Source organism: Pelodiscus sinensis, chromosome 7 (genome assembly GCF_049634645.1).
Source record: "Pelodiscus sinensis isolate JC-2024 chromosome 7, ASM4963464v1, whole genome shotgun sequence".
In the NCBI taxonomy this organism is placed as follows: domain Eukaryota; kingdom Metazoa; phylum Chordata; order Testudines; family Trionychidae; genus Pelodiscus; species Pelodiscus sinensis.
In genome coordinates, this window is record NC_134717.1 from 75455309 (window position 1) to 75476684 (window position 21376).

General features: G+C 45.6%; 1 protein-coding gene across 3 annotated transcripts in view; it reads right to left on the reverse strand.

Moving 5' to 3' along the window:
• Positions 1–21376, reverse strand: part of DYTN (dystrotelin) — a 45682-nt gene that overhangs the window by 15307 nt on the left and 8999 nt on the right. For 2 of the 3 annotated variants that reach the window (XM_075934356.1, XM_075934357.1), the window contains 7 exons: positions 17755–17829; positions 15427–15625; positions 9596–9681; positions 8189–8277; positions 7065–7136; positions 6576–6739; positions 5201–5312 (listed from right to left, as the gene is read on the reverse strand). In XM_075934356.1, the coding sequence (XP_075790471.1) occupies positions 5201–5312; positions 6576–6739; positions 7065–7136; positions 8189–8277; positions 9596–9681; positions 15427–15625; positions 17755–17829 (797 nt within the window). Of the gene's footprint in view, positions 1–5200; positions 5313–6575; positions 6740–7064; positions 7137–8188; positions 8278–8370; positions 8507–9595; positions 9682–15426; positions 15626–17754; positions 17830–21376 lie in introns of those variants that run through there. The other variant, XM_075934358.1, reaches the window with a different exon arrangement.

Consider the following 21376-nt stretch of genomic DNA (forward strand, 5'->3'; position numbering starts at 1 on the left):
CTAGACCACTTGGACAGGTAAGTTTTCCTGCTGGAATCCCTCCTGCTGTGTAAGAGAACACGCTTCACCTGGTCCGAACAAAGATTCTCGGACGCGCTGAACCATGTATCATCCACACAGTCAGGTGCAGAGTATCCAACTTCGGGTGAAGAAGGGAGCCTTTCTGTTGTGTGAGCAAGTCCGGTAGGTAAGGCAATTGGTGTGGTGCTCGTACGGAGAGCTGCAGAAGAGTTGAGTACCATGGCTGTCTGGGCCACGCTGGGGCTATGAGTATCACTCGTGCCCTGTCCATCACGATCTTCTCGAGTACTCTGGGAATGAGTACAACAAGGGGGAATGCATATAAGAGTGATGTGCCCCAATGAAGGAGAAATGCATCTCCCAGAGAGTGATCACCCACTCCTGCTCCGGAACAGTAAGCTCTGCATTTCGCATTGGCATGTGTGGCGAAGAGATCTATCACCAGAAAGCCCCACCGATGGAAGAGAGGTAAGAGGACATCCGTGCGGATAACCCACTCGTGGTCTTGAGGGAAATGTCTGCTCAGTGCATCCGCAGTGGTATTGTTCGCACCCAGTAAGTATGATGAGACTATAGAAATGCACCAGTTCCAGAAGCGGATAGCTTCTGCACAAAGTGAACGGGATCGGGCACCTTCCTGTCTGTTCACATAATACATCGCCACTACATTGTCTGTGAGAATTCTGGTGACAGTGCCTCTTATGTGTAACTTGAAGTGTTTGCAGGCACAAAACACCGCTCGGAGCTCGAGAAGGTTGATATGGAGCATCATCTCCATCGTGGACCAGCGGCCCTGAACTGTTTTTGCGCCCATGTGGGCACCCCAGCCGATGAGAGAAGCGTCTGTGGTTATCTCCACTGACGGCTGCGGTGCGTGGAAGGGGGCTCCTGACAGCATGTTGTTGTGATCGGTCCACCATAAGAGGGAGTCTTTGACATGTGTCGGAAGCACCACGGTCTTGTGGATGCTGTGCCTGGTAGGATTGTATACCGTGCTTAGCCAATGCTGCAGACACCTGAGGAGTAGCCTTGCATGGCGCACTATGATTGTAGTCGACACCATATGACCCAGAAGCTGGAGGCATACGCGTACTGGGAGTGTTGGAGCTTGCAAGACTGTTTTTATCAGGTCTTGTATTAGTTGAAAATGCTCGACTGGCAGATGAACTCTTTCTGACTGGGAGTTGAGACGCGCTCCTATGAAGTTTAGAATTTGTGTTGGTTGCGGCCGTGATTTTTGAATGTTCACAATAAGGCCGAGGGAGTCGAACAAATCCCGAGTTGCGACTACCATGTGATGTGCCTCTGACTGGGTGTGTCCCTTGATGAGGCAGTCGTCGAGGTAGGGGAAAATGGAGACTCCTGTTCTGCATAGATGGGCAGCCACTACCGCCAGCGTTTTGGAGAACACCCTTGGGGCTGAGATGAGGCCGAAAGGCAGTATCCTGTATTGAAAATGGTCGTTGCCCACTACGAACCTCAGAAAACGCCTGTGCGCTACGTGTATTGTCACATGGAAATATGCATCTTGCAAATCTAGGACTGCGAACCAGTCTCCTTTGTTTAGTACTGGCATGATCTTGGCCAGCGTGGTCATTTTGAAGCGCTGCTTTTGGATGAAATGATTTAGACCCCTCAGATCGAGGATGGGTCTCCACCCCCCCCCCTCCACCCCCCCTCCCCCGGATTTCTTGGGAACTAGGAAATACCTGGAGTAAAACCCTTTCCCCCGGAATTCGTCGGGTACTCGCTCTATGGCTCCGATCTTGAGCAGGTGAAAAACTTCTTCCCAAAGAGCGGCCCCGTGAGATGGGTCCCTGAGAAGGGAGGGGGTGGGAGGAGTAGTAGGGGGAATTGAGGCAAACGGGATCGTTAGGCCTGATGATATGACTTCTAGGACCCATTGGTCCGAGGTAATGGTGGCCCATTGATGAAGAAATGACCTCAGGCGGTGGTGGAATAAGGTGGTGGCAGGCTTTAGTGTGTTGACCAGTGGAGATGTGTTCGCGTCCCCCGCACAGGAGTCAAACCTGCTGCTTCTGAGGAGGCCGAGCTGAAGAGCGATTTTGCTGCTGACGTTTGCGTTGATGGCGCTGTCTAAATCTAGGTTGGTCAGATCCACGCTGCTGTTGCTGCTTATAGGAGAAATAATCATATCTCCTTTGAAAGGGATAGTACTGCCTGCGTTTGAAAGGTGGCGTGTACATCCCTAGAGACCGAAGGGTAGTACGAGAGTCCTTGCCAGAATGGAGAACCTCATCGGTAGTGGAAGCAAACAGCTTTTGACAGTCAAATGGTAAATCTTCCACTTTGGACTGCAACTCCTTAGGGGCTCCCGCCGACAATAACCAGGAAGCTCTTTGCATCGCAATACCTGTTGCCTTCGCTCGAGCGGCTGTGTCGGCAACGTCCGCGGCGATCTGAAGCGATGTTCTACACGCAGTGAACCCTTCCTGGACAACTGCTTTAAGGAGAGACCTCTTATTGTCAGGGAGATGTTGCATAAGTTTCGGGAGCTTGGAGTAATTGTCAAAGTTATGGTTTGACAAAAGAGCAGCATAATTGGCAACCCACAGGAGCAAGGTTGAGGAGGAGTAAACTTTTTGACCGAAATAGTCCAATTTCTTTGTATCCCTATCCGGTAGGGAATTTTTAAATTGGGGCATCTTGCTCTTATGGCGAACCGCATCCACTATCAGGGAATTTGGCTGTGGGTGATTAAAAAGAAAATCCATACCTTTGGATGGGACAAAATACTTTTTATCCACTTGCTTATTGGTGGGCGGTATTGATGTTGGCATCTGCCAGATGTCCTGTGCTACCTCCATGATAGCATCATCTATCGGGAGGGCAATCTTTCATTGTTGTTAAAGGTGTAAATTCTTGAATAACTTATGCTGTTTAACCTGGGATTCAGTAAGTTGTACCTCCTGATATTGCGCGACACATTTAAATAGGTCTTGGAATTCTTTAAGATCGTCCAGAGGTGACGTTTCGCCAAGAGACACCGGTTCATCCCTAGAAGGCACAGATGAGCAGGCATTAGGAGACATGCCCGGGTCAGTTTCTGAGAGTTGCCTTTCCTCTAGGTCTGACATTTGTGATCGGGGTATCGGAGAACGAGAAGGTATCGTACGTCGTAGCGGAGAGTGTTTGAGAATCTCTGAAAGCACAGAGTGTGGGCTAATTGACTGACAGGAACATGGAGACCTGTGATGAGATCGAGAGTGACTGCAATGAGATGATTCAATATAGTCAGGTCTATGATGGTGCGTATAACGTCGGTCAGACCCTGCAGGCAACGAACGTCTAGAAGACCTAGTACTGCTATACCTGACATAATAGGTGCTTCGTGGTGAACGAGTCGGTGAGCGTGAGCGTCTTGTAGGAGAACGAGATCTAGAGCATCTCTGGTGTGAACAGCTACGCTCTCTATAATAATGGTGACGAGATGAAAGACTTCGCTGATGATATTCCCTGTGATCTCTTGTATGGCGTGTAGAAGCACAAGGGTGAGGAGATGGGTCCCGAGAAAAACCCGGTGAGGTACGCAGGGAGACTTCCTGATGCTGCTGGAAGCTGTGCAGAGCCTGGAGACTGAAGGGTTAAAGGCTCAGAAGGAAGCATCTGGGCAGGAGTATGGTGTTCCCCTGCGGGTGCTGAAGACAGCTCCCTGGGAGGAGCAGTGATTGCAGGCATCTCAGCACTCGGTGCCAACAAGTCCGGTGCCGCTGTAGCTGGCTCTTTAAGAAGCCCTGGTGCCGAGGGCTGCCGAGATCGGGGAATGCCGGCCGGCTTCTTTGTCGAAGGAGCATGGGTTACCCTCGAGCCCGAGGTACCCGGCTTATCACTTGCGCTCACCCGCGATTGCGGAGCAGCTGGCAGGGAATGAGCGGGAGGCTCTCTTCCTTTTAGGTGAAGGCACAGCCTCAGAAGGAGCCTTCCGCTTCTCAGCCGTGGGGTCTGAGGCAGAGGATCCTGAGGCAGTGGACGGCATGAGAGCCTTATTGAACAGGATCTCTTTTAAACGACTCTCCCGCTCCTTGCAGGCTCTGGTCTTCAAGCTGCCCCAGTGGGTGCACTTCTGGGGGATATGTGCTCCCCAAGACAGCGGACACAAGCCGAGTGCCCGTCTGACACCGGCATTGGCTCAGCGCATCTGGCATATTTTAAAAAGCCCGGGGAGCCCGGCATTTTTGCACTCTGAAAGGGCTGAGAGTTCGCGCCCCCTAAGTGCCGCCGCTTTTTGTCTGTCACCGGCTTTTTTTTTGCTTGTACTTCTTTATTACAAAGGTCTTCCTGCCTTCCTTCCTTCCTTCCTTCCTTCCTTCCTTCCTTCCTTCCTTCCTTCCTTCCTTCCTTCCTTTTAAGTTAAACACTAAAGATAATGGGGAGGGCAGTGAATGAGGAGAAACGTCTCTCTTCGGTTTGTTTGTTCGGGTTTGTCTATGTATATATATATATTTTTTAAAACGAGGAGTCAATGGAGGTAAAAACAGTAGCTAACAGAAAACAACAGTATCACTACATAGAAGTAGAACTGTTTCTTCTCAGTTTTTTGGTTTCTTTTCCTTTTCCTTTTTTTTTTTTTTTTTTTTTAACAAGGAGCCCGCAACTCGGGCTAAATGAGGAACGGCTTTATTCTTTTCAAATTTCCCCTCAGGTAGCTGCCTGAAGGAGAAGGGGAACCTCTGTTTGAGGAGAAAGGGGGAGCTCCGTCTGCAACCCAAAGCGGATGAGAAGAACTGGCGGGCGCCGGACCGCGCGCGGCAGATGAAAGGCGTGAAACTGGCTCGCACACACGCGGTCCGGCCACACACAGCTCTGGCAAGCTCCGATTTGCGGCACCAGGACCAGCCCAACACCAGACGTGGAGCACCCACGGGGACTACCCGAAGAAGAACTTTTCTTTATTCACCCTCTCCACACCACTCATGATTTTATAGACCTCTATCATATCCCCCCTCAGTCTCCTCTTTTCTAAACTGAAAAGTCCCAGTCGTTTTAACCTCTCTTCATATGGGACTCGTTCCAAACCCCTAATCATTTTAGTTGCCCTTTGCTGAACCCTTTCTAAGGCCAAAATATCTTTTTTGAGGTGCAGCCCCCACCTGTTAGCTGGTTAAACATTCATACCCCTACTGTCCACACCAACAGGGCAAGTGAATTGGGATGATACCTGCACACAGCATTCCATCACAGGGTGTGACCTCTTGTGTGGTTTGCTGTGACGCTCAGTGAAGAAGCAGACTTGGCAAAGATCAAAATTTAGGCACTTCAGACAGCGATACCTGTTAGGAGAAACAGAAAGAATAAGATTAACCTCCAAGGACTGGCAACTTCATATATAAGAAATGGGATCTTGGAAATCAACATCCACTAATGTTTGACAATATAGACAGAGCCGGGCAGACAACAGTTTTCTTGGTTCAAGAAAATTTGAGATATTGCAAACTTTGAATTTTCACAAACTGAAAAACTGAAACATTGCATGTTGATAATTTTTAAATGTGATTCTGACCTTTTTGATTTTTTAACCTTTTAGACTAAATATATTACAACTTTAAAACAAAACAACTTTTTGACTCATAATTGAAATTTTCTGGCTTGAAAATGTCATTTTTTCCCTTTTCCAAAATCTTTTTGAAGTCAGACCCTGACTTCGTCCTTGAGATTAAGGGCCATGTACCCATCTTCTGGATCCAGGGAGCTGTAGGCTATAACATGCTCCATCATACTGAGAGTCTACCAATGTGAAGTGATAGACTGCCAGGCTGGAAGGAAAGGCCATAAATGGTGGGCAGGCTGGTAGGACCTCCCAGGCCCCAGCTGTGATGGAGTGACCCAAGTTGGGCAGGGGGTTAACTGGTTAAATGTGAATATTTTAGTTGTTTAACCAGTTAACTAATTAAACAATTATTTATATTCCTAGCTGCGAGGGGGCATCTGGTATGATGTCCGTCTAGAATGGAAACACTGCTTGCAAGGGGAACGTGGTGGTCCAGGCCTAGGCTTGTCTCTGTATCAGGTCCCGATTACAACCAGAGTGTGCAGCACTGACATTGACTCAGGCTACGTCTACACTGCAGACTTCTTGTGCAAGAACCTTTTTTCTGAAAAGATCTTCTGCAAAAACTTCTTGCGCAAGAGAACGTCCACACTGCATGGATGCTCTTGCACAAGAAAGCTCTGATTGCCATTAACAGAAAGGCCATCAGAGCACCTGTGCTTTTTCTGATAGGCTGTTTTTGCGCAAGAAACCCCTGTTTGCCGTCGACACACACCTTTTTGCATAAGAGCTCGTAGAAAGAGGACTAACTCTTGCGCAAAAAGAACACTTTTCCCTTGACTTCCCTTACTCTTCATAAAATTAGGGTTACAGGAGTCAGAGCAAGAAGTCCTCCAGCTCACCATTATTTCAAAATAATGGCTTGCAGAGTAGACACTCTCTATCTCTCACTATGTCCGTGTAAAATGCCTACCACGATGGGGTCCTGATCTCTGCTGATCTCTACACACTTCAAATAATACTTTACATAGTAAGTATGCTGTACCTTAGCCCAGTGATGGGGAAACTTTTGCAGATGCTACATCGAATGTGATGTGTAACCCTTTCAGTGGCTGATAATCTATGACATGTAGGAAGCCACAGAAGAAGGCCAGGTTCAGATCGTAGCCAAGATAGGAATTTCTCTTCACCTATTGCTGAGTTCAGAACCTGGAAAAATATCAACCTCTGGTTCTGTCATGTATTTAAACAGAATTATTGCGTCTGTCACAGCTGATAATATAAACCATGATCAGGATATGGCAGCATAGACTCCACCCATATAAAATATCACTGCTTTCAAAGGGTCTCCACAGAGATGCAGGGAGGGGTCCATGCTAATACCATTCTGAGTATTCTCTATTGGTGTCAAATGTTTATCATCTGGAGCTGGGAAGCAAGCTTGCCCATTCAAATCAGGTAACTTTAATTGTTGTAATGTGCTATACTGGTAATTTCAATTGTCATTTCCCAGAGTCATCTGAATTCCACTTACCCCATGGAAGCAGCTTTGAATAGCAATTTCCACACAAGACAGACCACAGCTTTCCCCCACAGCAGCTGGGATCTACATCAGGAAGAAAGACAGCTGTTCAAAAATGCCATAATAAAAGACAGCTGCCACCACCGTGTAATATGTAGGTGGTGACAGCATATATGGGAAACTGTCAGTGGAAAAACCATTTACTTCCTGTGCTGGGGAAAGACTGTTTCAATGTAGAGACATGACAATAGTGTAATTTCAAACCTGAGTATGTGTCATAATGACGCCTCTGGTCTAGTAATTCGTGCTGTTGGTTTAGAGCGATGGACCCAGTATTTGGACAGACTCTCTTTTATTCCAGCATAGACTTATTTCATGTTTTCCTAAACAGAGTGAAGTGAGAAAATTCCCACCTTCGCCCTCGCACCTGAGACCATCTCCTGGCTGAGCACTTCTTGGAGGCCATTCTCAGAGCCATGCCAATGAGCAATGCCTCTTTGCTGCTGCTCCTTATTATTTGTATTATCATAGCCCCACGGGAGCCCCGGACAGAGACCAAGACTCCATTGTGCAAGGCCCTGGACAAATACAGAACAAAAGAAGGTCCCTCCCTCAAGGAGCTTACAGTCCAAGTAGCTATGGTCTGGACCCAGAAAGCAGCTCCAGGAAATGGACATTGCCTGCATGAAGCCCCTTTTGACACCAAGGAGGCTAACACTATGCAGGATTCTACATAGGTGCAACTCCATGCTCTTGAAATTACTTACAGGGGCTGGCTACCATAAATTGAGCCAAAATTTGAGCCACAGCGACAGTGATATGAATGGGATTTTCGACTGTGTAAAGACAGGTTTAGACATTGAAGCCATGATCCAACAATGGGTCTGCATGGTAGATCCCTTTGCTTAGATGGAGCCCCCCTGACTTCAGTTAGTTTTGTAAAGTGACTCAATCCAACAAAACAAACTCTCAGTTCACAGCTGCAGGCTGGGAACTTGCTGCTTTATTTAGCTATAGCACAACAAAGTGAGGAATAGTCCCCATCCCCCCCACTTGAAACAGGAAGGATGGATCACTTGACTACACGTTGTCATGTGCATTTTCTCATTTCACTTATAGAATAGCGATGACATTACCTGGTGTAAGTCTGTCAGCAGGCTCTTCATGGCGCTCTGAGTGATCAGGGTCTCTCTCCCACTGGGGTCAGCATAGAGTTGAAAGAAAGCTGGAAAGGACCAGAGAAGGCAGATTCTTAATGTAGCTTATTTCCAACAAAAGCTGCATGGCAACAATTGGGTGCCACTATCAAGAAAACTACCGGCACTGGCACGTTGTCTGTGATTTGTTCTGAGATGCATACACGAAGGGTATCATCTATATAGTAGCCCAATGTCTGTGACTCTGTAACGCTGAAACCCCGGCGGGTCCCTCTGGGCGGCGCTGTTGCCCCCCGCCATGGTGCTCGGCTGACTTCTACGCTGCTCAGCTGGGCCACCGTGTGGGAGCAAGCAATGCAAGCGGCTGCTTGGGGTCTGCGCTCCCCAAGCAGCATGGGGATGCTGCATGGGGAGCGTGGGGCCCAAACAGCCGCTTCCGCTGCTTGTTCTTGTGCGGCAGCCTGGCTGAGCGGCGCAGAAGTCAGCCGAGCACCATGGCGGGGGGCAACAGCGCCGCCCAGAGGGAACAGCCATGGGGCGGGGCCCGGACGAGCGTGCATCTCTGACGTCAGGAAAGGGCGCTGGATTCAAAACGAGGAAAGCGGAGCGGATGCGAAGGAGACAGAGAAGAGAACGGAGGAGGTGGAGGACAGCGAGAAAGTGAGAGAGACGCAGCAGGAGGAGGAGAAGAGAAACACAGAGTGAGAGGCGGGAGGGGGAGAAGAGAAAGAGAGAGAGAAGGAGAGAGAGGCAGGAGGCGAACAAAAGATGAGAGAGAGAGAGGGCGAGGCAGTAGGAGGAGAAGAGAGAGCGAGGCCATTTGCTCCTGCGCGGTGGCCCGGCTAAGTGGCACAGAAGTCAGCCGAGCACCATGGCGGGAGGCGAAGGGGGGGCGGGGCGGTGACATACATGCCCAGGGGGTAGGGCCTGGATGAGCATGCATCCCCGATGGAGACAGGAGAGCGGAGAGAGAGCGAGAGGCAGGATGGGGAGAAGAGAAAGGGAGAGACACAGAGAGAGGCAGAAGGCGGAGGAGAGCTGAGAGAGAGAGGGGAAGGCAGGAGGAGAAGGAGAGAGAGAGAAAGAGACGGAGCGAGAGACCGGAGGCTCAGGAGAGAAGACCGACGTGGAGGAGATACCTGAAAATCCTGTCTTATGACAGGCTAATTGGCTAGTTATGTAATAATAATTGATGGGTGGATGGACATAACTCTTGTGCAGGAACCTTTTTCCTACAGTAAGGCAGTACATTTTTGCCCCACATACTTACATTCATGAACACTAGGATACTGTTTTCTTTTTGTGTAAAAATAAAACACATTGGAGACTTGGCCAGCACTCAGTACATAGTACTTTAGGCAATGTTTAAAAGTCTGTTTTTCCCACCTTTGTATTTAGTAAGCAGACTGTCTCCTGAGAGAGCAATTAGGGCAGTTGCAGCTGATCTGGCTTTGATAAAACCTGTTCCACTCCTAGAAGAAGATAAAAATAAAGCTAGGAACATGAAAGCTAAATCTACTAGTGCAAAATCCATTGTTATATTGGAAGAAAATCTCATACAAATCCAGGTCCTTTTATATGTACATGCTTTGATATACCATATTTATTCTGCACTGGGCAGTGCTTAGGAGATAGCCATGGACCAGAGCTCCACTGTGCCAGGCTCTGTATGAACACACACGCACAAAGGTTACAATCTAAGTAGATTTTCGCCTTAGATTTTACACTGTTATATCACAAAAATTAACAAAATGATGTCTCATCTGAAACACTGTTGTAAAACATGATTCAGTTGTGAAAGGTGCCTATAAATTGGCATGCTCTTACTCAGTAGGCATGTTTCAGATCTGCTTTATTTAACTGTAGCCCCCCTTCCCCAAATTTTTACTATATTTGACTCCAGTGGTGCCCAGGCAGCTGTGGGACAGTAATGGAGGGGACAAAGGGGAAAAAGGATACAGAAAAGGCCCAGCTTGCAAATTGTGGTATGTATATGTGAGGGGGCCCATCTGACAAGTTTGTACTGTGTCCAGAAAATTATGCTTGGGGCCTGACAGTGTTTTATGTATCATCAAAAGTCTTAACTTGGTCCATCGTCCAACAGATCTGTGTGGGAGGTCCTAGTGATTGAGCAGATACCAACAAATGTCAGTGGGACTCTTCATAGGCTTACAGATAGGCAGGCTGGGAGCCTAAGCTCTAAGGGTACATCTACACTTGCTCCCTAGTTCAAGCTAGGGATGCAAATGTAGGTGAACGAAATTGCTAATGAAGCGTGGGATTTAAATATCCCGCGCTTCATTCACATGATCTCGCCGGCGCGTTACTCCGCTCAACTGCTGATTCGAACCAGGAAGTGCATGCCGGGATGCATTAGTTCAAACCAAACCCCTTGGTTCGAACTAACGTTACTCCTCAAAAAATGAGGAGTAACATTAGTTTGAACCAAATTTGGTTCAAACTAACAAGACCCGGTGTTTACTTCCTGGTTTGAATCAGCTGTTGAGCGGAGTAACGCGCCGGCGAGATCATGTGAATGAATCGCGGGATATTTAAATCCCCACTTCATTAGCAATTTCGGTCGCCTACATTTGCATCCCTAGCTCGAACTAGGGAGCAAGTGTAGACGTGCCTTAACTGTATAGGCCAGAAAGGACACAGTTGGGCAGGTGGGCAGTTAATCATTTTTCTTTTTTTAAACTGAATACATTTGGAATCTCTGAGAGACCATAAATGTGGAAAGAGAAGTTACACACTATGTGCAGTAACGATGGTTCTTCGAGATGTGTGTCCCCATAGGTGCTCCACTATTGGTGTCAGGCTCATCCTGCTGCCACGGATTGGAGACTTTTAGAGCAGTGTCCAGTTGGGCAGCGCATGTGTGAGAGGTGTTCCCACCTTTGAAATTAGTGTGCGTAACCCAATTCCCCTCTGTTTCTTCTTTGATGTCCTTTGGGCAGATTATTAATACCTGAAGAAGTGGAGAGGGTGGTAGGTAGTGGACACACATCGGGGACACACATCTTGAAGAACCATGGTTACTGCACAGAGTGAATAACTTCTCTTTCTTCTCCCAGGGATATCCCTGAAGGTGGTCCACTGTTGGTGACTGTGCAGCAGTGCCCATTTAGATGGAAGGTGGGCTTTGGCTAATTGTTACAGGCTATGGCTACTGCAGTAGCTACTGCAGTATCTGTTGTCAAGCATGGTGGAATTGCATATGGCAGTTGACATTGCCATCATTCTGGTGGAATGGGCTTTGGGTATCGTCGGTAATGCTCTATTCTGTAGTGAATAGCAGGTAGTAATACAGGATGTTATCAATTTTAATATGTGCTGGGATGAAAGTGGTTTTCTCTTGGACCTTTTGGCCATGGATACCAGCAATATCTGGGATAGTTGAAAGGGCTGAGTCCTATCTAGGTAGAAGGCAATGGCCCTTCTGACATCCAGAATATGCAATATGGCTTTGTCCCTGAAGCAATGTCGTTTCAGGTAGAAGGTGAGAAGAACTATTGGTTCATTGATATGAAATTTGGAACCAACTTTGGGTAAGTGATGAAGCTGCCACTGGCTTGATGGGTGGTTTTGTGAGTGAGTGGAGGACCAATTCTAAATCCCACATGGGAGGTACGGATATATATGGTGGGTGAAGGTTCTGTAGACCCTTCTAAAATCTCTTGAAGATGGGATGGGCAAATATAGAGAACCCATCAATGGAAGAGCAGGGTGTGGAAGGCTATAATCACAGTCAGGTGAACTCAGAGTAATGAAAGGGATAATTTTGTTGTTTCAGGTTCTTGATGTATTCTAGTATCAAATAGAGCAGAGCCATAGATGGTTGGACTCCCTTCTGTCTGTGCCACTGTGTAAACCATTGCCATTTGTACAGGTAAGTCTTGCATGTCATTTGTCTCCTGCTATGGAGCACAGTTGGGAGCACTGTTGCTCCACTTCTGAGAACCAGATCGATACCATGCTGTCAGGTGCAGTGTTTGCGGCTAGTGATGAAGTGTCGTGTCCTTGTTCTGGGAGAGGAGATCCAGGCAGGTCAGAAGCAGGTAGGGAGGTCATAGAGATAGTTAATAAAGACATGGGAACCATGTTGGTTGAGGCCATGCTGGGGCTATTAGAATTACATGGGCCCCATCTGTCTATATTCTGTGGCCTGCACTATGCAGGGGGTCAGACTAGATGATCATAATGGTCCCTTCTGACCTTAAAGTCTATGAGTCTATATCTTCCAGAGAACTCTGGGGAACATTATGTCTCCCAAGGAGCCATATGCTATGTCTGCTCTCGAACAATATTGGGTGTATTTGGAATTTTGGCTAGTTGCAAAGAGGTCTTTTTGCAGATGATCCCAGTATTGGAACAGATTGTGGGTAATCTGACTGTGTAGGTCCCATTCATGTTCTGTGAGAAAGTTGAGGCTGAGGGTATCAGCCATGATATTCTTGTCCTCAGGTCAGTATGCCACCATGATGGTTATGTTGTGGCAGATACACCAATTCCAAAGCCGGATCTCCTCTGCACATAGCGAAGGGTATTTTGCACCCCCTTGGCGGTTGATGTAAAACAGCATGGTCATATTGTCTGTAAGGATACTCACTGAAGATCCTCGAATATGTGGAAGGAAGTGCTTGCACATGTTGTGAACTGCTCAAAGCTCAAGCAAGTTGATGTGGAGTCTGGACTCATCTTTGGATCACTTTCCTTGCGCTGCCTAGTCTTAGGAAGGCAGAAAATGGCTTGCAAAAAGGGACCAAGTCAATCTTGTAATGGAGATTCTTCTATGCAATTTCCCTTGGGTTGTTCATACTTAGAGTATGAAGCTTAGAAAATATTGCTGCTATTTCTCATTGTGTTCCAAAATGCAGTAGATTTTAGTTAACCTTCAGATGATTTCTGTAAGCAGTTCATCATATGGAATTACAAACAGAGCAGCTCAACTTATTCATTATGGAAAATTCAAGAGGGATAGTAAAAATACTATGAATCACGTAATTTGTTTTTGAAGGCTTATGTGGTGCACAGGTTTTGTTCTGGACCTTTGCATGGGGTGCTTTCCATTCACTGTGAATAAATTAAATAATGAACTTAGTTTTTTTCTTTTGTGCCTGATTGATTCTGCTTATGAATAGATGACAAACTTTTTAAACTGGAGAATGAGGTGTTAGCAGAGTCAAACTGAATGACTGAGAATTTTTGCAAAACTGTCTGAAAAGCCTTGTGTTCATTAGTGAAATTTTGCATTAATTTCCCACCATGATTAAAATGAGTTCAGCTCCATGGCTTCCTTGTTAGTAAAAACCAGCTGTCAGCACAGCCATTGCTGTCAGTGCACACTCTGTCTTCTTGTCACTCTACAGGTTGGGCATTTCTTTTTAGTCCAGTGAACAGCAAATGAGGTTCATCCACCTTTCCAATTCACCATCCCTCAGTTTCTCAAGTAAGATCTGCACAGAACATTCAGGCTACGTCTACACTGGCATGATTTTCTGAAAATGCTTTTAACAGAAAAGTTTTCCGTTAAAAGCATTCTCGGAAAAGCACGTCTAGATTGGCAGGAAAGAGTCTTTTTGTAGAAAAGAGTCCGTGGCCAATCTAAACGCAGTTTTCCGCAAAAAAGCCCCGATCGCCATTTTTGCGATCGGGGCTTTTTTGTGGAAAACAGTACTGTGCTGTCTACACTGGCCCTTTTGCGCCAAAGTCTTTCGGAAAAAAACTTTTGCTCAAACGGGAGCAGCATAGTATTTCCGGAAAAACTCTGACAATCTTACATGAGATTGTCAGTGCTTTTCCGGAAATTCAAGCGGCCAGTGTAGACAGCTGGCAAATTTTTCCGCAAAAGCAGATGATTTTGCGGAAAAACTTGCCAGTCTAGACACAGCCTCACAGTTTATGCCATGTAACATAGCACTAAATTTCTTCGAGGCATAGAAAGCCACTGTGGGTGTGTCTAGACTACTGAGTTTTGTCGATAAAAGTGGACTTTTGTCGACAAAACTATACCAGCGTCTACACTACCGCTGAGTTCTGTCGACAGAAGGTGTTATTGCCTTTAGGGTTGCGTCTAGACTACAGGGATCTGTCGACAAAGCAGCTTGCTTTGTCGACAGAACTCAATGTGTCTGGACGCTCTTTGTCGACAGAAGTTTTGTCGACAGATACTGTCGACAAAACCCGGTAGTCTAGACGTACCCTATAGGTTCAGCCCTTATTGCACATAATTATTGCTTTTTTATAGCATGACTGAGGTTGTTCAAACACCAAAAAAGCTTCTCCAGATCTTCTTTCTCTCAAAACTCACTTGTACGTTTCCCTTTTGTGTTGCTGTTTGTGAACTTTGTGCTTATTCTATTTAATAACAGGGATTGGTGGGTGAAGTTCACCAGAACTGGAGAGTGAATTATTCTATCAGACTAAATCACTGCAGAGCGGGCAGCCAATGTACAGTCTTCCCTGCATTGCTCTGCCAACGTGCCTCAACCCTCACCTGGAAGCACTGCTTCTAAGGTTGAAGAGATCAGCCTTCGCTGCTTTTCAGTCTCTAGCTCTTGGCTGAGATGGCCATCGAGGGGGTTGATTCAAAATGGCAGAAATTATGCAAAAGCAGCAGAGTTGATGAGATTTCCACCAACTTGGCCTGAAAGCTCATGAGAACAAGTCTGCAATTTTTTATGCTACCTGACCTGAACCTTAAGCCCTTTCAACTTTGACCTGAATCCCAAACCTTAAGCCTATACTTAATCCACATTTGAAGCTAAACCCATTTTACAATAAAAACAATGAGTAGTCCGGTGGCATCTTAGGTTATGTCTACACTGTGGCGCTATTTCAGAATACTGGACGTATCCTGAAATAGCTATTCCACGCCTTTTCATCACGCCTGTTATTTTGGAACACAATGGGCTCGCTATTCTGATGTCCCTGTAAACCTTGTCCCACAAGGATTAAGGGATGTTTCTGAATAGTGCTTTATTTAGAAATTACGTAGCTTATTTCAAGGTAAGGGTGCAGTGCAAATGTGAACTTAAGAGACTATAACAAACATATAGGATCATGAGCTTTCATGGGTAAAACCCATTTAATTGCTATATATAATTTAAATAATATGCACCTTTTGAACTGGGAGATGGATAGTTTCTCACTGAACATGGCAGGAGGGGATGGGAATGGGCGTTATTACAGTGTAGATGAACTCTTGCTCTCACCTGTCATACATGGAAACTATCAAGTTCAGGGTGTGCTCAGGGCCCTGTGGATCTACCTGGCCTGGGTTCTCTAATTTAGCTTTCTGGAATAATTCCTTCAGCAACTGCAATAGCTGCTGAGTTGTCAGGGAGTTCTGCTTCTCCTGACACTGGCGGCTTGGCAAGATGTGCTGGATCAGGGAGACATCAGTCCAGCCCACTGTGGAAAATAATGGGAGAAATTAATCAGTCCCATCTTTATCGCAAATGGAAGAATGTTTCTGAATTGAAAATGCATGACACATGTGGAAACAAAAGCTACTTACAATACTTGGTATAAAACTAAACACCAAGTGTTTTCTTTGTTTTGTTAATTTAAAAAATCACCTTTTTAGGACTATCATCTGATTTGTGTGTCCTAGAGGGCAGGAGGTTCTGTGTGCATGTGCCTAAGACTGCAAGCCATACTGCTAGGAGAAATTAGGGTATATCTACACTGTATTCGATGTAGGCATTCGAACTTACAAATGAAGCCTGGGATTTAAATATCCTGGGCTTTATTTGCATGTTCCCGGGCGCCGCCATTTTTAAATGCCCCATAGTTCGAACTACCTGCCTGCAGCTACACGTGGCTCGGACTAGGTAGTTCGAACTAAAGCTCCTAGTTGGAACTAGGGTGGCAGTGTAGACGTACCCTGAGGCTGTGTCTACACTGGCATGAATTTCCGGAATTGCTTAAAACGGAATACTATTCCGTTTTCAGTTTTTCCGGAAAAGGAGCGTCTACATTGGCAGGCTGCTTTTCCGGAAAAGCCATTTTTCTGGAAAAGCGTCCGTGGCCAATGTAGACGCGCTTTTCCGGAAAAGAGCCCCGATCGCCATTTTCGCGATCGGGGCTTTTTTTCGGAAAAGACTACTGGGCTGTCCACACTGGCCCTTTTCCGGAGCAGTGTTCCGGAATAAGGACTTATGCCCGAGCGGGAGCAGAATAGTTTTTCCAGAATAGTGGCTGATTTTGTACAATAGAGCTTCGTTGCTTTTCCGGAAATTCAAGGGCCAGTGTAGACAGCTCACAGCTTATTCCAGAAAAGCGGCTGATTTTCCGGAATAAGTGGCCCAGTGTAGACACAGCCTGACAGTTTTTCAAGCTCTCTCCAGGGGGAGGGTTAAAGAGTTTGAAGGTATCCCACAGGAAGGAATTCCCAAAAACACCTTCCTGGGTTTTCAAAGTGGTTTTTGTATTTGGGTGGTGGCAGCAATGCCAATCTAAGGCCAGGGAATCTGTGACCTTAGGAATTTTTAAACAGAAGCCTTTAGTGGCAAGGTATTTTAAAGTCTCATGCGGTCCTCCACTTTCCGCCCTTGGAGAGCCAAAGTGGGAAACAGCTTTGACAGGTACATAAGTACCTTTTGAGGATCAGCTTCTCTTCCTTGGGGATTCCTCTGGTCAGAAGTAGTTCTAGCCTCTGAGCTTCAATAAATGAAAGCTAAACTATGAAAGGGTTATGCTGAACTGGTGGAATCCCAATATTTCACTTCAATTGTAGGTTCCCCCCTCCAACAGAAAGAAACAAACATTTTTTAAATTGTTATGCTATTTTTAAAAATAAATATCTGTACTCCCTGCTTCCACGATTAAGTGGGAAGATGAAAGGAGAAATTAGTTTTTTCTCCATTTTCTTTTATTCCTTTTTGATTTTCTATTGAAAAGACAGGGTTTTTTTCATTTTAAAAAATGTATTTAGCTTTTGCAATGCAGAAAGAAAAAAAGGAAGTGAAAATTTTTTTCCTGATATTTTAAAAATAAAATTCAATTTTCTCATTTCTTTTGAAAATTTTCCAAACAAAAAACAGTTAATCAAATCAACATTTTCTTTAGAAAGTGTTGTTTTAAGTAAAAATCCACTTTTGATTTTTTGTTGAAAATACTTTGAACAGTTCTATATGTACTTCATTCACAACAACACAAAAAGAGACAATGATGCTTCTCCATGTCATGTCTGTATTGTGAGGCTTTGGGAAATCATTTAGTTATTAAAACATGTAGAATCTAATCTCTACCCCCCAACTAACGGACTAAACTGTCATTTTGGGCAAGTCATTTCACCCCTCTGTGCGTCAGTTTGTCAATCAGTAAAATGGGGATAATGATACCTCATGCCTTTCAGCCGAGGATATTAAAGGATGCTAATGCATGTGATGAGTATTATTTACTAATTCATTAATGTTGATGATAATCTTTGAGATCTTCAAATGGAAAGCATTAGAGAAAAGCAAGTAGTATCATTTATGATGGCAACTCAGACTCTTCCAGATTCCCCTCTCCCATGACCTCTCTGAGCTACTTACATTGGCACAGGATTTGCACAGTGCGTAATTTCAGGGCTGTTCTATAGATGGTGTTTTGCACCTCATTTAGAGCTTCTGTAAAAGAAAACATATATAATGTACCACCGATTATCTTATGCTAGTTATGAAGGGAAGGGATGGAGGAACACTTAAGGGAACATGGAAAATTATGAAAGGAGCCTTCAGAAACCTGACCTCTGAGAGCAGGATTTCTCAAACTGTCCAGATGACACCTGCTCTCAGTCTGGACTCAGTTACAGTTAGTGGGGCTATGTCTAGACTGCAGTCTTCTTTCAGAAGAAGCTTTTCTGGAAGAGAGTATCCACACTGCCAAAGCGCATCGAAAAGCAATTTTTTTTTAAAGATAGCGTCCTCACTGAATGGATGCTATCTCGCATTTAAGCTGTGATTGCTATGGACAGAATGGCCACCAGGGCACCTCATTCCTCTTCTTTCAAAAGAATTCCCTCTTCTTCATCCACACACACCTTTTTCTGAAAGAGCTCTTTTGGAAAAAGGCTTCTTCCTCATAGAAAGAGGTTTACCAATGTCAGAAAAACCCTTCTGTTCTTTGGATATTTTTTTTTTGAAAGAACACGATTGCAGTGAGGATGTAAGTGAATTTTTTTTGAAAAATGGCCTTTTTCCAAAAAAACCTCTGTAGTGTAGACATAGCCTGAGTTAAAATCTGACTAACGACAATGAAGAGTGTAGATAAACTGGACATGCATAAATGACTGAAAACAGGTCACAAAACTCCCTACTTGTTTCCTGTGGAAGTGGGCCAAGTAGTGGTTCTTCACATATGTACAAGTGTAATGTTAACAGTCAGCAAATTATAGATCCTGTAGGTTCTCAGTTGCTTCCTATGATATAGATGTTAACCTGTGTCTGCTATGCCATCTGTCCAGTCTTGCTTTTGTCAGATTGTTGTTTGCTGTTGTTTCGGAGAAGAGAGGGTTACTCACCTTGTGCAGTAATGGAGGTTCTTCAAGATGGTTGTCCCTATGGGTGTTCCACCTTGGGGTGTGTGTCTAGACTACATGCCTCTGCCGACAGAGGCATGTAAAATAGGCTACCCGACATAGTCAGTGAAGTGGGGATTTTAATATCCCTGGCTTCATTAAATTAATAATGGCCACCGCGCTGTGCCAGCTCAGCTGATTCCGGGCACTGCACAGCAGTCAAGATGTGGATCGGTCGACAGGGGAAGCCTGTGTCGACCATTCCCTTATGCCTGGTGAAATGAGGTTTACAGTATCCATGTCTTGACTGCTGCGCTGTGCCGACAATCAGCTGAGCCGGCACAATGCGGTGGCCATTTTTATTTTAATGAAGCCGGGGATATTTAAATCCCCACTTCATTGACTATGTCGGGTAGCCTATTTACATGCCTCTGTCAGCAGAGGCATGTAGTCTAGACATACCCTAGGTATTTAGGGCGCTGCAGCGTGCCTGTTGGAGATTTTTGGTAGCAGTGCTCTCCAGTAGGCCGTGCACGTGAAACAGACGGCACACATGGTGCAGCTACTACCCATGCACAGCCAACCGTCCTTTCAGTTCCTTCTCTGTCCCAGAGAAAAACAACTATATCCAAAGCAGAGGGGAGGAAGGGCAGGTGGTGAAGTACCCATGGGGACAACCATCTCAAAGAACCTCCATTACTGCACAAGGTGAGCAACTCTCTCTTCTTCTTCCAGGAGTGTCCCTGTGGGTGCTCCACCTGAGATGACTATAGAGCAGTACCCATAATCAGAGGTGGGTGCTTCAGCTAGTCAATGTCCTGGACAGTGGCCAGAATGGTGTGGCCAGATCTAGTGCCCTGGGAGAGATAAGTATCAAGAGCATTGAAGGAATCTGGACATCGAATGTGAAGCAAGCGGAAGTTTACTACACGCAGCGCTGGGTGGAGTGCCACATGGTTTGCTTGAGCTCAGTGAACACTGCCAAACAATAGGTTACAACTAGTTACATAGGATGCTCAATGGGCAGATCAAAGTGATGGGGGGGAGTAAGATCCTGGACCCCTGGATAGGTACTAATAAGAGTAATAATATAAAGTTACATAGTGCTTCCATTTAAACAAAGCAACATCAGTGTTTCCAGTAAAACAAGTATTTAAACAAAGCAGACATCAATTATCAATTATCAGTTAGGTGGTGATATGTCTGTGGTCCATTTGGGAATGTCTGTGAATATCTGGTGATTAAAGAAGAGACATTAGCATCATTGAATATGTCTTGTCCTGCCTCCCATCCTGGGTGATGGCTTTCCTTTGACGGGCTAGACTGGTGGGGAAGGGAAATAACCATGTCCTGTGTTTATGTGCCATTCCCAGGGTCTGAATTTAGATTGGGTTCTTAACAGAAAATTTCTGCCTCAGAAATTTTCATCCTACAAGCATAATGTCTGGTGAACATCTGGTCAGAAGATCACGTAGATCACGGATCTGCAAAAATCCATAAGGGTACATCTATACTGCATCCCTAGCTCAGACTAGGGATGCAAATGGAGACGACCGAAGTAGTTAATGAAGCGGGGATTTAAATATCCCGCGCTTCATTAACATGATCTCGCCGGCGCGCTAGTTCAAATCACAGCTGATTCGAACCAGGAAGTGCGCGCCGGGATGCGTTAGTTCGGACTAAAGCCCTTAGTCCGAACTAATGTTACTCCTCAAAAAATGGAATACCATAAAGTAGGTTTTGCCATAAGTGCTCCAATTTCCAATGTGACAGCCACCAAGAAGGTCACCTTCATAGAAAGGTAGAGCATGTTGCCATGGGTTTGAATAGCCTATGGGTGAGGGCCCAGAGTACTAAATTGAGGTCCCAGACTGGGACTGGATATTTGATAGGTGGGAAAGTATTCTGCGTGCCTTTAAGGAAATGCTTGATTGCTGGATGGATGAAAAGCAATTTGTTGTCAATGGGCTGATGAAAAGCTGTTATAGCCACAAGGTGAACTTTCAATGAACTAAATGAAAGACCCAAGTGTTTCAGGCCTAGAAGATATTCCAAAACATGTGAAAGCGGGATCGTCAATGGGTTCCCACATTTTTGCTCAGACCAAGTCGAGAATCTATACCATTTATACAGGTAAGATTTCCTGGTTGAGAGTCTGCAACTGTTTAGTAGAGTTTGCTTAACTTGACCAGAGAATGCTATCTTTATTGAAGTGAACTACTGAGAAACCACACCTGGAGGTGAAGAATTTGGAGGGATAGATGACGAACCTGGCCACCCTCCTGTGTCAGAAGATGAGGAAGCAGTGGGATATGTCATAGCATCCTCCTGGACATCTGAATCAGGTAAGTGTACCAAGTCTGTCTTGGCTAGGCTGGAGCAATAAGAATTACTGAGGCAGCATCTGACCTTGTTTTGTTGACTACTTGATGAAGGAGTGGTATTGGAGGAAATGCATATAGGAGAGATGCATTTTAAGGTATTGTGCATGCTTCCCACAGGGTGTGCAAGCCAATGCCCATATGGGAACAATACTGTGGACACTTCACGTTGGCATTTGTGATGGATAGGAGGAGTGCTGGCTAGCACACGGTGACTAAAGGGTTAAACTCAGGTATCTAGCGAAGGGTGTTGACGGGGGCAAGAAGAACGAAGGG